General features: G+C 37.1%; 1 protein-coding gene across 1 annotated transcript in view; it reads right to left on the minus strand.

The window, feature by feature from the left end:
* Positions 1-16,009, minus strand: part of ZBBX (zinc finger B-box domain containing) — a 118,035-nt gene that overhangs the window by 32,912 nt on the left and 69,114 nt on the right. The window contains exons 9-11 of the mRNA XM_021069755.2: positions 12,923-13,043; positions 1,548-1,657; positions 1,115-1,215 (exon numbers count right to left, since the gene is read on the minus strand). Coding sequence (XP_020925414.1) covers positions 1,115-1,215; positions 1,548-1,657; positions 12,923-13,043 — 332 coding nt within the window. The remainder of the gene's footprint in view (positions 1-1,114; positions 1,216-1,547; positions 1,658-12,922; positions 13,044-16,009) is intronic.

Below are 16,009 nucleotides of genomic sequence, written 5' to 3' on the forward strand. Positions count from 1 at the left end.
TGTACATAATATTTAGAGAACTTTCCTTTTACAAAGAATGTCATACGCTATGTGCCATAGAACATAAGTTCTAGAAGAACTAAACAAATTCAATAGATATTTGTTGAGTGCTTTTGCTGTGTCAGGTCATTTTATCATGACTAACACACCCAGAACCAAAAAATAACAACTTAGGTTTTATTATGTGACTACTGAGTGCCATATAAATTAGTGACTCATGTTTTTAATTCTCTGCTCAGCATAAGCCAGCATGTCATAAATTTACTCCATGCATCAACAATTTAATGAAGGGCATGCACACATATATATGCATGTATGTATTTATTTGTTCAGTATCTTCAATTTATACAGAGCAGAAATCAAAATGTGGCTAGGCATACACACACACACACACATACATGCCACATGTACATGCACACACAGCAGAAGTCATTAACCTAAAGAAGAAAATGGTACTTCAAAAGGTACTTCCTACATTCTAGTCTTTGTTACAACCACAGTGAGATCTACACTGAGGATGGGTGGTACATTCAGCGGTGACAGGGCTAGAAAGGCAGAGAAATGCCGAGTTTTTCACAACTTAAACCTTCAGCCTCGAGCTCCATCTCTGGCTGGCTCTAGCTCCAGCTGATTCTACTTGGTATCTTCTAGAGGTTTGTATTCAAGTTATTATTATACTAAATCCCCTAAATCTTAATATTATTTCCTTTAAATAGGAAATAGTAGTAAATGACATTCAACAAACTAAATGTATACAAATTTCATTAAGTAGGTATCACATACTGAGTCTAATCTTTGTTTAAAAGCCTGATAACATAAAGCACTAAGTAAAAGAAACACCAGAGTACACTTCTACAAGTTAAATGAGTGAGATGTCTTCTTAGCTCCCATGCTATGACACGAAATCAATTAAGCTCACAAATTTACTGTCTACATTAAAACAACACTCTGTTTCATTCCTATTGGCACCTTTAAATTCAAACAACGGTAAACTTAAACTATTAAACTATGTTGAATTATGAAAAAGAATATTGTGGAAAATAATATGTAGTTGTAACTGTATGTTATGAATTTCCTGCTTGTTAAGTAAAATGAGTGGTCATTATGTACTTACATCATCCAGTTCAACTATTTTTAGAGATGGTTCAGGTCTCTCTATGTTTAATTCTTCTACTGGCAGAAAAAGAGCTGGGGGTTGTATTTTGATATCCTCAACTAGAAAAAGATTACAAAATAATATCAAGATTACAAAGAATATACCTTATCTGGCAATTCATCTTCAGATAACACAGGAAACGACAGAAGAATGTTCTTCTCATTAACCCTCTGTGCTACAATATTGAATTTTTAAATAAAACTTATTTAAACTAAGACAAAGCAAAACTAGAAATGGGAAGAAGAGTATGCATGATTTTGATCTGGAGATAAAGTGTACATAGTACAGTTGATAATGATACAGTAAATAAAACCAAAAGCAGATGCTGATTAATGCTCAGTATATATAGCTTGAAATAAATTTGAACATATCCAATTAAGACTGAACTAACCTTCACTATCTTCATCATTTTCACTCTGAGAACACTGTGCCTTGCCAGTGGTTTTACTCGGAGGTATGAATGTCTCTGGCACCATGTTTTGAAGCTGCTCCTGTGGAGTTCTACAAAACAATAAAGAAGCAATTAAGAGCCTAAGGCACATTATCTGAAACCTCCTCAGACAAGATCTTGATTTACTTCTCAAGGAAGTGAATCTAAGAAATTAATGTTCAAACAATAGTTGTACTTCTAATTTCCAGAAGAAAAGTCCAACTATATAACAGAATCTTTATCTACTAAAACAATTTTGTAAATCAAAATAACATCCATGAAATTTTTAATTGCATATTTTACTGTTTTTCATTTAGGATGAAAATCAAAGTTGTGATAGAATTCAGTGTTCTGGCAAAAAACACATTGTGTCCATGAAACATATCACACTGTTTAAAAAACTTATTTACAAATATGTGTTGTATCTCATGGCTTTTGCATTATATTGATAAATTCTAAAAGAACTGAAGACATTTTTTTTTTGTCTTTTGTATTTTTAGGGCCACACCCGTGGCATATGGAGGTTCCCAGGCTAGGGGTCTAATCGGAGCTGTTGCCACCAGCCTACACCAGAGCCACAGCGATGCCAGATCTGAGCTGTGTCTGTGACCTACACCATGGCTCATGGCTATGCCAGATCCTTAACCCACTGAGCGAGGCCAGGGATCGAACCTGCAACCTTACAGTTCCTAGTCAGATTCATTTCTGCTGTGCCAGGATGGGAACTCCTGAAGACATTTTTCTAAACTTCCACCAAGCCAACAGGGCAATAAAATAGGCTCTCATTATATGAGCATGAGGTGTTCTGTCTGCAGTATCTATCACCTAATTAACAATGGGGTCTGATGTGACCTGTCTCAAATACAAGGCAACAAAGCTCAAGAATTCTTAGAGGTCACGTGCATTTGGTTCCAGAGGATATTCCCAAATTATGGGGAAGGGATTAACTTTTTAACTAAGCATATAAGTAGCTGCATGGCTCCTCTAGACTATGCATGCTCATGGAGTCCCCATATAAAAGTCAGAGGGTTCTTAATAAGATGAGCAAGTAACATCTATATAAAATTTAAAATTTAGGAGTTCCCGTCGTGGCGCAGTGGTTAACGAATCCGACTAGGAACCATGAGGTTGAGGGTTCGATCCCTGCCCTTGCTCAGTGGGTTAACGATCCGGCGTTGCCGTGAGCTGTGGTGTAGGTTGCAGACATGGCTCGGATCTCAAGTTGCTGTGGCTCTGGCGTAGGCCGGCAGCTACAGCTCCGATTCGACCCCTAGTCTGGGAACCTCCACATGCCACTGGAGCGGTCCAAGAAATGGTAAAAAGACAAAAAAAAAAAAAAAAAAAAAAAAAAAATTTAAAATTTACTAGGTAGGCTATGTTCTAAACAATCTGAGGTACTGAATCTTAATGTGAATATAAATAGGCACTAGTATTATCTTAGTTTGATGAGAAAACTGAAGCACGAAGAAGTAAACCAACTGTTCTAAGTCATTCAGGTAGTAAAGACAAAGAGAATTTAAACCAAAGCAGTCTGCCTTCCCAAGCCCGTGTTCTTTTTTTTTTCTCTTTCTTTTTTTTTTTTTTTTTTTTTTGCTTTTTTAGGGCCAAACCTGTGGCACATGGAAGTTCCCAAGCCAGGGGTCGAATCCATGCTGCAACTGCCGCCCTACGCCACAGCAACGCAAGATCTTTAACCCACTGAGTGAGCCCAGGGATCAAATTTACATCCTCATGGATCCTAGTCAGGTCTGTTACTGCTGAGCCACAATGGGAACTCTTCCAAGCCCATGCTCTTAATCATTACTCTCTGTTGCTTTTCTCTCTCTCCCAATTTGTAAAGGCATTGAAATTTTAATAATCTCCTGGAAAACTGTGACTATGTGCATTACACATTATTCAGCTTTGAAGAGCATGTCTTTGTGTGTTGGGGGGCAGTGCTTTTTAGGGCTACACTTGTGGCATGTGGAAGTTCACAGGCTAGGGGTCTAATCAGAGCTGCAGCTGCCGGCCTATGCCGTAGCCACAGCAAGGGGGGATCTGAGCCACATTTGTGACCTACACTACAGCTCACGGCAATCCCGGATCCTTAACCCATTGAGCAAGGCCACTGACAGAACCCACATCCTCATGGATACTAGTCAGGTTCATAACCCAGTAAGCCACACTTGGAACTCCCATGAAGAGCACTATCATCTTACACCCATAATTTAATTAAGTAATGAATATTAAAGAGATTAAAGGTCAAAGACAAAACTGGCATCTGGCCACTGGAAAACTCTTTTCAGTTTGACATGGATATACCGTACTAAAAATTCAATCACAGATACACCTAACTGTACTAATATCCAAATACTCCCCGTTCTGAAGTGAAAACTTATCTAATTATAGGAGGAAAGCCCTGAACCAAAGACTTAGAGAGTTCAGACAATAGCGTATTGGAGCTGACGGGGCCCCATATTCTAAACTGAATATTTTGCATGTGAGAAAATGTGGACCAAGAGAATTCAAGCGATGTGCCCATGAACAAACAGCTAGTTAGCTGACAAACTAAGTCTATATTCTGGATATTGGGACCCTTGCGCCAATACTTTGATAAAAGATTATGCCACAGGGAGCTCCTGTTGTAGCTCAGGGGGTTACAAACCCAACTGGTACCCATGACAATGCAGGTTCAAGCCCTGGCTTCACTCAGTGGGTTAAGGATCTGGCGTTGTCATGGGCTATGGTATAGGTTGCAGACACTGCTCAGATCCCATGTTGCTGTGGCATAGGCTGGCAACTGCAGTTCTGATTCACCCCCTTACCTGGGAACTTCCATATGCTGCATGTGTAGCCCTAAAAAACAACAAACAAATGAAACAAAACAAAAAGATCATGCCACATAAATAAAAAAATGAAATATGCTTGGGAATTGGATTACCTCACCAGATTCTCCTCTTTTAAAATTAAAAATATTTATTGAGCATTGAACAATTCATTTTGGGGAAACCAAATACACCAAATCATTCTTGTGATAAGAGGTTCTAAATTTATTGTGTGAATCAGTGTTATATAGTTTGCATCAGAATCACCATGGAAGGTCTTTTTAAATGCAGAATCTCATCCCTACCCTTAACACTGATTTTTAGGTCTGTCTGGGGTTGGGTCTAGAAATCAGCATTCTAGAAATTTATCCTGGAACTTCTGAAGATCAGCTAGAACAGAGAAGTACATATATTGAAAAAAGTAGGGGAACTGGACTAGAAATATCAGCTAATTTGTAACAGTCACCCTTAAAATACTCTAAATCCCAATCATACGATCTTCTTGAAACTTTCCTAGCATTTAAAAGATCTACTGGTGACAAAAGTAAAAATAACCACTGGACTACATCAGACTAAAAAGCATCCACACAGCAAAGGAAACCATCACCAAAACAAAAATACAGCCTACAAATGAGAGAAGATATTTTCAAATCTTATATTTAGTAAGGAACTAATATCTTTCGGTGGTTTAAAAAACCCACAAAGAACTCACACAAGTCAACAAGAAAAAATTAAACAACCCAATTAAAAATAGGCAGAGGCTCTGAATATACAATTTTCCAAAGAAGAAATACAGATGGCCAACAGGCACATGAAAAGATATCCAACATCACTAATCATTAGGGAAATGCAAATCAAAACCACATGAGATATTACCTCACACCTACTAGGATAGCTATTATTTCAATGGTAAGAAATAACAGAAATTAACACACTGTTGATCAACAAATAATGGAGAAATAAATGTTGGAGAGGATGTGGAGAAAAGGGAACCTCATACATTGTTGGTGGGAATGAAAATTGGGGCAGCTGCTTTGGAAAACAGTATAGATATTCCTCAAAAAATTAAGAATAGAGGAGTTCCCGCCATGGCTCAGTGGTTTAACGAATCTGACTAGGAACAATGAGGTTGCGGGTTCAATCCCTGGCCTTGCTCAGTGACTTAAGGATCCGGCATTGCTGTGAGCTGTGGTGTAGGTTGCAGACTCGGCTTGGATCCTGAGTTGCTGTGGCTCTGGCGTAGGCCGGCGGCTATAGCTCCAATTAGACCCCTAACCTGGGAACCTCCATATGCCATGAGTGTGGACCTAGAAAGCAAAAAAAAATTAAGAATAGAACTACCATGTTATCTAGCTATTCCACTTCTGGGTATTTATCGAAAGAAAATGAAAACACTAATTCAAAAAGATATATGTATCCCTTTTCCATGTTATTTATAATATAAAAGGCAAGATATGGAAGCAACCTAAGTACCCAGCAACAGATAAATGGATAAAAAAAGATTCCACACTATGGAATGCTACTTAGCCATTAACAAAGATAAAATCTTGCCATTTGCAACATGGACAGACCTTGATAGTATTATGATAAATGAAATATGTCAGACAAAGTCAAGTGTTTTCACTCATAAATGGAATATTAAAATCAATAAATGAAACAAAAACAAAAACAGCAATACAGATTAGTGGTTACCAGAGGTGAGGAGTTATGGAAGTGGGCAAAATGAATAAAGGTGGTCAATATTATGGTAATGGATAGAAACTAAACTTTTGGTGATGAACACACTGCAGTGTGTACAGAAGATGAACATGATGTGTACATATGAAACTAATATAAAATATTATAAACCAATGTTATCTCATCAACAATAACAAAAAAGATCCACCGAAAATATTAAGATCACCACTAATACCTATCAACACTTATGAATTGGCAGGTAAAGTACAAAAATATTACTTTACAAATGAGAAAAGAAATACAAAACCAAAACTCAATAGAACATATATTTATGAGCCTTAAAGCCTTTTATAAAACATGACATTTATACGCAGGAATGAAGTCTAAACCATGATTATGGTTAACAATATAGGAAACTCTTCTGAAACAAAGGATCATAAATGCATCAGAGAAAGACAAATATCATATGATATCACTTATATGTGGAATCTAATAAAAATGACACAAAAGAACTGATATAAAACAAAAACAAACTCACAGATTTCAAAAGGAATCTTATGGGGAGTTCCCATTGTGGCTTAGCAGGTTATGAACCCAACTACTATACATGAGGATGTGGGTTTGATCCCTGGCCTCGTTCAGTGGATTAAGGATCAGGCATTGCCTTGAGCTGTGGTATAGGTCGCAGATGCGGCTCGGATCCCACGTTGATGTGGCTGCAGCGTAGGCCAGCAGCTACAGCTCTGATTCAACTCCTAGCCTGGGAACGTCCCAGTGCCACAGGTGTGGCCCTAAAAAGCAAAAAAAAAGTAATCTTATGGTTACCATAGGGGAAGCTGTGGTGGGGAGGGAGGAATTGAGATAGTAGGGAATAACATATACACACTACTGTATAAAATAGATGATTAATAAGAACCTACTGTATAGCTCAGGGAAATATACTCAGTTGTTTATAATAGCCTATATGGGAAAAAAAGAATGCAAAAAAACTGTATATATACACCTCTCTCTCTGTATATATATATGTATACCAATTTACTTTGCTGTCCACCTGAAATTAATACAACACAGGAAGTCAGCTATATACCAATAAAATTTTAAAACATAGGAGCTGTGCAAATAAGACTTTAGTGAATATTTTCACTAACCATTCTTCTTTACTAAGAAAATTTGCCAACATTCAGTACTCAGCAGAGCTCAGCATTTCATGCACCTCTGATTAAAGCTTCTAGGATGTGCTTAAGCACAAATGATGCTGGTCATTTACTAACAAAATTGTCATTCTTTTATAGTCTAAGAAATTCAACTGAAAGGCCTTGAAAGGCAGCCACTGAAAAAGATAAGTGGCCTTGGGGTTACTTTTATGTACTAATTCCCAAGCTGGAAAGAGGCAATTGACAGATATACACTACTCAGTTTCACACCTGAAAAACCATTATAGACATCATACTTTAAAAGAGATATAGACAACATGGACAATAGTTATATAGGAATAACCAGAATAGTAAATGAATGAACTTAAAACCCTGTGATATAGACCACAATGGGATACAACTACACACCTATTAAAACAATTAGCAAACCGCCCCCCTCAAAAAAAAAAAAAAAAAAAAAAGCAAAATAGCACTGAAAATACCAGGCACTGGCAAGGATGGATAGCAACTAAAACTCTCATATATTGCAGGAAGAAAAGCAAAACTGTACAGAAACTTTGAAAAATAGTTTGGCAGATTCTCATCAAGATAATATACACTTAACATACAACCCAGCCAACCTGGTCCAGGTATTTACCCAGGGACTTAAAAACCTATATTCAAACAAAAACTTATATGCAAATGTTTATAACAGATTTAGTTATAATTGCCAAAGCTAGAAACTAGCAGGATGTTGCTTAACAGATGAATGGATAAAGTATACATCATGATGGCAAAATACTACTCTGCAAATAAAAAGGGCCAGACTTTGACTCACTCAGGAACATGGATAGATCTTAAATGCATATTGCTAAATGAAGGACACAAAAAGCTACATATTACAGTTTTATTTATATGACATTCCAGAAAGAGCAAATATATAAGGATGGAAACAAACCAGTGGTTGCTATGGGTTGAGGAAGAAGGGTTAACTAAAAAGGGAGAAGCATAGGAATTTGGGGGTGCTGTGTGCTACTGTGGAGAATATGTGGCTCTAAGCTTCAGAAAAAAAAAAACCCACAGAACTGTACACAAGACAACTGCTCAAATTTTTTAAAGTGCTCAAGATATGCATGTACCCCAAAGAATGGTAGAACCACTTTAAAGGAGGTGGGAAAGAAATGAATGTCATGGCCTAAGCAATTTTAGAAAGCAGAATTTTGATTGGATACTATAGAAAGCATTGCACACAAACAGGGTAGTTTAGTTGGTTAATTTGTTTCTCACGGTGATATTAGTTAGCAATTCTGAAACTGCCTTATATACATATTAGGTGTGACAAATTAATAAATATATTATAGATACTGAGGGCCAAGATTCTCCTCACTGCAGGAAAGAAAATACAAATAAGCAAAGAGACAATGTAAGTGAACTACATGATGCCAGTCTGGAGTCTGAGGTATGAACATGAACTCATGTTTACTTAATAGATATCCAGGTAGACAGGTGCAGAAATAAATTTAGATGTGTGTGTACACTGAGTTAGTTCATACACTTATATCCCCTAGATGTTCTCTGAGAAAACCTAGGACCTATGACAAGGTACACACCCAAGTCAAGATTTCAGTTCTGCATAAGTCTCCAGTAAAAGTAATGATGATTCTTTGGAAAAATGATTCCTAGGTTAGGACAGGGAAATGCACTTTGGATGACAGAAAAATAAAGAGATGTTCAATGGAAATCAACAAACAAACACAAAAGGATAAGGACATATTGGGAGAAGAGAGGAGTCACCCTGAAAGAGCTCTCAGTGGTCAAAGTAGTAATAATTTGAGTCACAAAATAAATGAAAATAGTATTGGATATTAATCCAAAGAAAATAAACATCTATGAACCAACATAAACAACTAATAAATAAATGAAAGTGGTAGAAGAGATTTTCTTCCTCAAGTAATTGCAATTAATAAATGTAGAAGGAATATGGGAAATAGAAAATCACCAACAGAGCAACAGAGTAATTATGGCTACAGGCAAAAATCCACCAATAAAGCTAAAATTGGTAGATAAAAGTTTAAGGAAAATGGAATTTTGCATCATCTCAAAGTCTCAAAGTATCTCCCTTGAAATATTTATTAATTACTCTGATGTGACCATGCCCCCCCCCATTCAAATGTTGAAATTCTAACACTCAGTGTGATGGTATTAGGAGATGGGGCCTTTGGGAGGTGATTAAGTCATGAAGGTAGAGCACCTACATGAAATTACAGAAGAGGCTTGGCATTCCCTCTGTAGCACAGTGGGTTAAGGATCCCACGTTGTCGCATCTGTGGCATAGGCCACAACTGCAGCTGGGATTCAATTCCTGGCCTGGGAACTTCCATATGCCACAGATGTAGCCATTAACAAAAAAAGAAGAAGGGGTCCAGGAGGGCCCTGTGAAGACACAGTAAAATGATTCTTCCTATGAACCAGGAAGTAAGCCATCACCAGACTCTGAATCTGCTGGTATCTTAATCTTGGACTTCCTAACCTCCAGAACACTGAGAAATAAATGTTTGTGGTTTATAAGCCACCCAGTCTATGGTATTCTATTATAACAACCCAGATGGACAAAGATAGACATTGGTACCAAAAGAGGGGGCTGCTATAAAATTCCTTAAAATGTGAAAGCAGCTTTGGAACTAGGCTGGAAGGAGTCTGAAGTTCATGCTAGAAAAAAGCTACATTGCTATTAATAGACCTTTAAAGACAATTCTGATAAGAGCTCACAAAAAAGAAGAGAGTTTTAGAAAAAGCTTCAGTAGTCTTAGAGAATACCCAAGTAATTCTGAATAGAATGGCAGTAGTAATATGGATGGTAAATGTCATTTTGATGAAGTATCAGATGGAAGTAAGGTACAAGTTGTTGGACAATGGAGGAAAGGCAATCCTTGCTAATAAATTGGTAAAGAGCTGGGCTGAATTGTGTTCATGTCCTAATGTTTTATGGAAGGTAGAACTTGTGAGTTATGAAATTAGATATATGGCTGAGGCAATTTCTAAGCAAAGTGTTAAGGGAGAGGCCTGGCTTCTCTTGACTGCTCATAGCAAAATGCAATAAGAGAGAAATGACTTCAAGACTGTTGGGAGACATGTTTCTACAATCTTTTCTTAGCCTCTCTGTTTCTATTTTCTATGCTGAAAACTCCATCTTGTTCTGCTTTACCTTTACTCTATATTCCTGCTTGAAAAACAGTCACAGTGCTGGTAAATAACATAAGCTTAAGAACAAAGACCTAAAGGCATAAGTTATTCATGTGGTCAGCTGAATGAGGACTTAATGCATTGGTCTAGGCATGCCGTTTGCACAGCATGATATGTCCTGTTAAGAATAAGAGGAAGATGAGCCTCATGGTCCTAAGGGGTTTATGAGGGGTCATTAACAGGATATGCATTAGCAAGGAGAATGAGGTGCAAACATAGGCAAGCAGGGTTGTTGCAGATAGGCACACAGATTGTCAGCAGAATCACAATGGTGATTCTCTAGATGCTATTCATAGATAGCTGATGCCAGGCTTCCTCAATGCTAATGACTGTTAGATGCCTAAAGGTTAGAGTAAAAGCTTAATCAACTACCAGCTATGTGACTTTTAAAAAATAAATAAAACACTATATCTTGCACCTACAGCCCCCTCCTCGCTTGATGTCATCTTATAGAGCACAATAAAACCTGTGTGGTTTTTTGAGGCGGCGCTCTTAGTCCCTGAGACCTTGAGTGCCCCGGTCCCCACATGTAATTAAGATAAATGTCTCTGTGTTTTGTTTTATGTTAATCTTTTAAGTTTCACAGCACCTGTTCTTCAGCCTTCACCGGCTGAGCTGGTCTCGGCACAAGACAGAATTAATCACAAGCTAGAAACGAGAACGATCTTGAAGGCAATTCAGAAATCATCAGGTCTATCCCTCCCTTTTCAGAGAGCCTCTGTTAGAGCAAGCCCAGGAAAACTGCAGGGTAAAGACTGCCCTGGTGACCCTGCGCTAGTGCATCCAGAAGTGGGGCTTCCTGCCCAGTGGGCCTGGATGGAAGAGCATAGACAGAGAGGATAATTGTCAACACCTAAGTTCTAACAGAATTTGCCCCATTGGGTTTCAGACCTCCTGGGGGCCTGTTACTCCTTTTTATTTCCAATTTTTCCCTTTTGGAATGAAAATATCAATACTATGCCTGACCCACCACTGTATTTTGGAAACATGTAACATGTTTGATTTAATAGGTTCACAGAGAGCAATTGTTCTCAGAATGAATCAGACATTGAATCTCACTCATATCTGATTCAGATGATATTTAGATAAGGCTTTAGACCTTTGAATTAATAATGGAACAAGTTAAGATTTTGGAGGCTATAAGTATAGAATGAACATACTTTGCATGTGAGAAGGACATAAACTGTGGAGGGCCACGAGCAGAAAGTTCTGTTCTGAATGTTTGTGTCCCCACAAAATTCATCTGTTGAAATTCTAACCTCCATGGTGATGGTATTAGGTGGTGAGCCTTTGGGAGGTGATTAGGTCATGACTGTAGAGCACTGATGAATGGGATTTCTTATAAAGAAACCCAAGAGAGACCCTTCACCCCTTCTGCCCTGTGAGGAGAAGATAGCCATCTATGAACCAGTCCCCAGGTCTGCTGGCACCTTGATCTTGGACTTCCCAGCCTTAGGAAACTGTGAAAAATAAATGTGTGCTGTTTATAAGCCACTCAGTCTATGATAATCTAACAGCCTGAACAGACCACGATATAAAGGGAAAAGAGTGGTTTTACAGCAGAGAACCTGGGTGAACACCATGTGAATGATGCACTTAAGGTTAACAGCCTGGTGATGAGATTTGCCAACAGTATGATCCTGAGGTATCACGCACTGAGAAGGGCATGCCCTCTCTGTGGCATTCCTCCTTAAAATATTCAACCTCAATCTAATTATGAAAAAACACCAGATAGGCCCACATTGAATGTGTTCTATGAAATACCTGGCACGTACTCATGCCAAGAAATGCAAAATCTGTCTCCGCCCAAACATACTGAAGAAGAATTTGGATTTTGCCAGTCTCTAGCTGATTTGTAGGCACAAAGGAGTGTAAGTAGTACTGCTACAAGGGCAAACGGAACTCATGGCCTTTAAAGGTACCTCTCAATATGGCTCTTCTATCACAGCACAATTACGAATGACTCTAACATGTATTCAGTCATAATTTATGTTTGCTATTTAATACTGTAACTTTTAAACGGTTTAAGAAATGGTGCATCTAAAGATATACTCTTTGAATAAAAGAATAAAAGGTTTGATTAACTTAAAGGTAGATTCTGAAAAGTACAGCCTCAAAAATTTATGCCAATGTAAAAAAACTGAGAGCAATACCTTTCCAGAGTAATCTTTCATTTATCACATTATTTTTGTGATTATTCTTAAATTCTATACCATATGTGTGCCTTTTTTCCCACCTATGCATTTCTATTTCTCAAGGCAAACCCTAAATCAATCATGGATTACATACATAAATTGAATAAAAATTCTTATCAGAACAGTAGAAACTTCACAGGAATTTAACATTGCTTTAAAATTATTTATGCAAATGGGAAGCACATATGTAAAATTATTGCAAAAAAGCATGTCACACAAGCAAGGAATGTAAATAGCTTTGTAAATAGCTTTTGCATTTCTAATAACAAAAATTCAGATAATACCGTCTGTGTTTTTTAAGCCATAATTTTTCCATATAGGATAGACTGTCTTCTTTAAATTCAATTGTAAGTGGTTCTGTCCAAATTTTCATATTAGTTTGTACTTCACACTCTTCCAGTGAGTCTATAAAAATAAACATAACATACATAATTAATACAAGCTAGTCTATAAATTACCATAACTTTGCTCAAGAGGCAAAACTCACCATTTTTGAGGCAAATGTGCTTTGATATTTACCTATATAATCAATAGTTCTAGGCTTAAATTATGCAAATGTGTTAAATATTGATGATGTATTATATTAATGTATAGATGGTTTTCTTCAATAATTTCTTGAAATAAAAAAATTTGATTCACACAGCTTTTTAAAGCAACTAATTATTTTAAACAATAAAAATAAATACAAACAGATTCATTATATATTCTACAAATGCACACACACATAAAGGTATGTGTTATAGCCACTGACAATAATATTTACACATTATGGGAAACAGAAAATAAATAACTCAGAATGGCACCTGGAGGAGATAGCTGTCCTCATGAATTTATATCTACATGGCAATTTACTTCCAGATGCTTAAGATGTTTCTGAAGTACTACTAAATTAGAACCACTACTCAGAGATATTTAAAACTGATGGAGATTTCTGGGAAAGAAAGCAGTGTACATCCAGAGTCACGAGTCTCTCTACCTTCCTAAATATTACTCCTCTTAATATGCTGGAAAAGAAATGGAAATAGTAAAGAGGGAAAAAATTAATTTTATAGTCTAAAGTAGAGAATAATCCCAAGCTCATACTGTATCCTTTAATGAATATCTTTCAGAAAGAGCTAAATGCCAGGAATAGAAATAAACCAAAAGAATGTAAGTAACCCCACTCCTATTCTTCCCAAAGTGAATAAAGTGTAATTCCTCCCAAATTCCAAAGAAAGCAATTAGAGGATGTTCTGAGAATCACCATCAGAATGCATTAACTGAAAGAGCAGGCATCAAGGACCAGAGAAAGTTATGGGGGATTAAAAAAAGCTGTCTACTGTGAGTCCTCCTTTCCACAAGAAAACAAAACATTTCTCCACCAGAAAGCAAAAAGAAAAAAAAATGAGGACTCACTTATTTTTTTCCCTAGGTCATGGTGAAGAGCCACTTGGCTTGCAAGATAACCACCAAGTCCAGAAGGGTGATGAGGAGGAAGCAGATGAAGCAGCTGGCCTGTGATTCACTCTTCTCTCATCACAATGGCATGTTCCCAGAAATAAAGATGACAGGTGGCCTGGGTTAACCTGCTTGTGAATATGCTAATAACTAGACCTTCTGGTAAATTAATGATGTTTTCTAGAAAGAGTGTCTTTAGCTATGTAATGCATTTAGCAGGATAACTTTTGTTTTGAATTGCCTATAGAAAACAAATCTAGAACACATGGATTTATGAGGCATGTTTCCCTGAAAAATGCCACATATGCTAGGTAACTTAGGTTTTGGTTTGCTCCCTTGTTTACTGGTTCCCTGGCTGCATTTTGTAAGAATTTGTGTGAGATGCTCTCTTCATAATGATGGGATGGGATGGTGGTATTTTTCTTAATAGACACCGCAAAAGTCTTAAGGCAAAAATGTGCCTGAGGCCTCTGATGGAATAGCCAGGAGGCCAGTACAACTGAAACAAAACAAGGAGGGAGAGTAATGGGAGATGAGATCACAGAGATAGGTACTTCAGATTACATTGAACCTTCTAGGCCATCCTAAGTACCGCCTTTCATACTGAAGGAAGTGAGAATTTACATTTGAATGAAATGAAGTTAGGAATCAATAACAGAGACAACTGAAAAATGAAAATTCAAGTGTGCTACTATGTTAAATGGCCAAGAAAGAGAGAAAAACATATTCAATGTCATTTCTAAAGAGGTACACAAATTAAATATACAATATCACCCTTATCAGATCAGCAACGTTTAAAAAAATCTGACAATTTGGGTGTTGGTAATAATGGGAAGCAGCCATACCTCTTATACACTGGAGGTGGGAGCATAAACTGATACAAGTACTTTGGTAAATAATTCAGCTTTACCTAGTACAGCTGAAGACATGCACACCCTCAGACCCAGCTGTTCTACCTCCAGGAACAGACACCTGGACAAGAGTGCACAGGTGTATCATGAGACCTGTGCAAGAATATTCATACCAGACAGTACTTGTGATAATAAAAACCATCAATGTTTAAACAGATCAAAGTTTAATAAACTATCAGTGTTTAAACAGATAAGTAGGTATGTTCATATAACAGATGACTCTTTAGCAGTAAAAATGAATGAAATACAACAATGCACATCTTCATGAGTGAATCTCAATAAATAATATTGATTAAATTAAAGAATACATACACTGGCTTTTTACTTACACAATGTTCAAATATGTGCAAATGTAACAATATATTGTTTAGACATACACACATGCAGTAAACCACAAGGAAATCAAGGAAATGAAAAAACACAAAACCCAAGTAAGTGATAATCTCTTAGAGGGGAGAAAAGAGGGAGAGAGAAAGGGCTTTCTGTTTTGTTTTCTCCATAAGCTATATAAATTTTATAAATGTTCTTTTGTATCTACTTAATATCTTAGGAAAAGGAAAATGTTTATAAACATATACATATAGTATATACAAACAAAAAACATCCTAATCATAATACTCTGGGGCAAGAAAAAAATCATATTAGTAGAAGTCCTTATCTTTATGATTTCTCCATAGAAAGCACACTGTTGACCACACGGATTCTACCAACTTTCCTCCAATACCTATGCCATTCTTTGTCTTCTTTGCTGGCCTAACACAAAGTTCTATGGCCATCGTGTATCATAGGGAGATCAGTTTAGTGACACTCTCAACTGGAACCTAAATTTAAATGTTAGATACCAGTAATACAGGTCATATTAGGTATCACGTAAAAGAGACAGGAAAAAAAACAATCATTCAATATAAAACATAGCTGCCGGGGTTCTCCATTTTGTAGCTGGTTTGGAAGCCTACCTTGACTTGATTACCACAGTACCCTTCTCTCACCGACCATTCTATGCTACTCTCTGCCAAGATCTTC

This window comes from Sus scrofa, chromosome 13 (genome assembly GCF_054392235.1).
Source record: "Sus scrofa isolate SSC_HxYL_T2T_F1_AM1 chromosome 13, Sscrofa_HxYL_maternal_Yorkshire_Landrace_v2.0, whole genome shotgun sequence".
NCBI lineage: Eukaryota > Metazoa > Chordata > Mammalia > Artiodactyla > Suidae > Sus > Sus scrofa.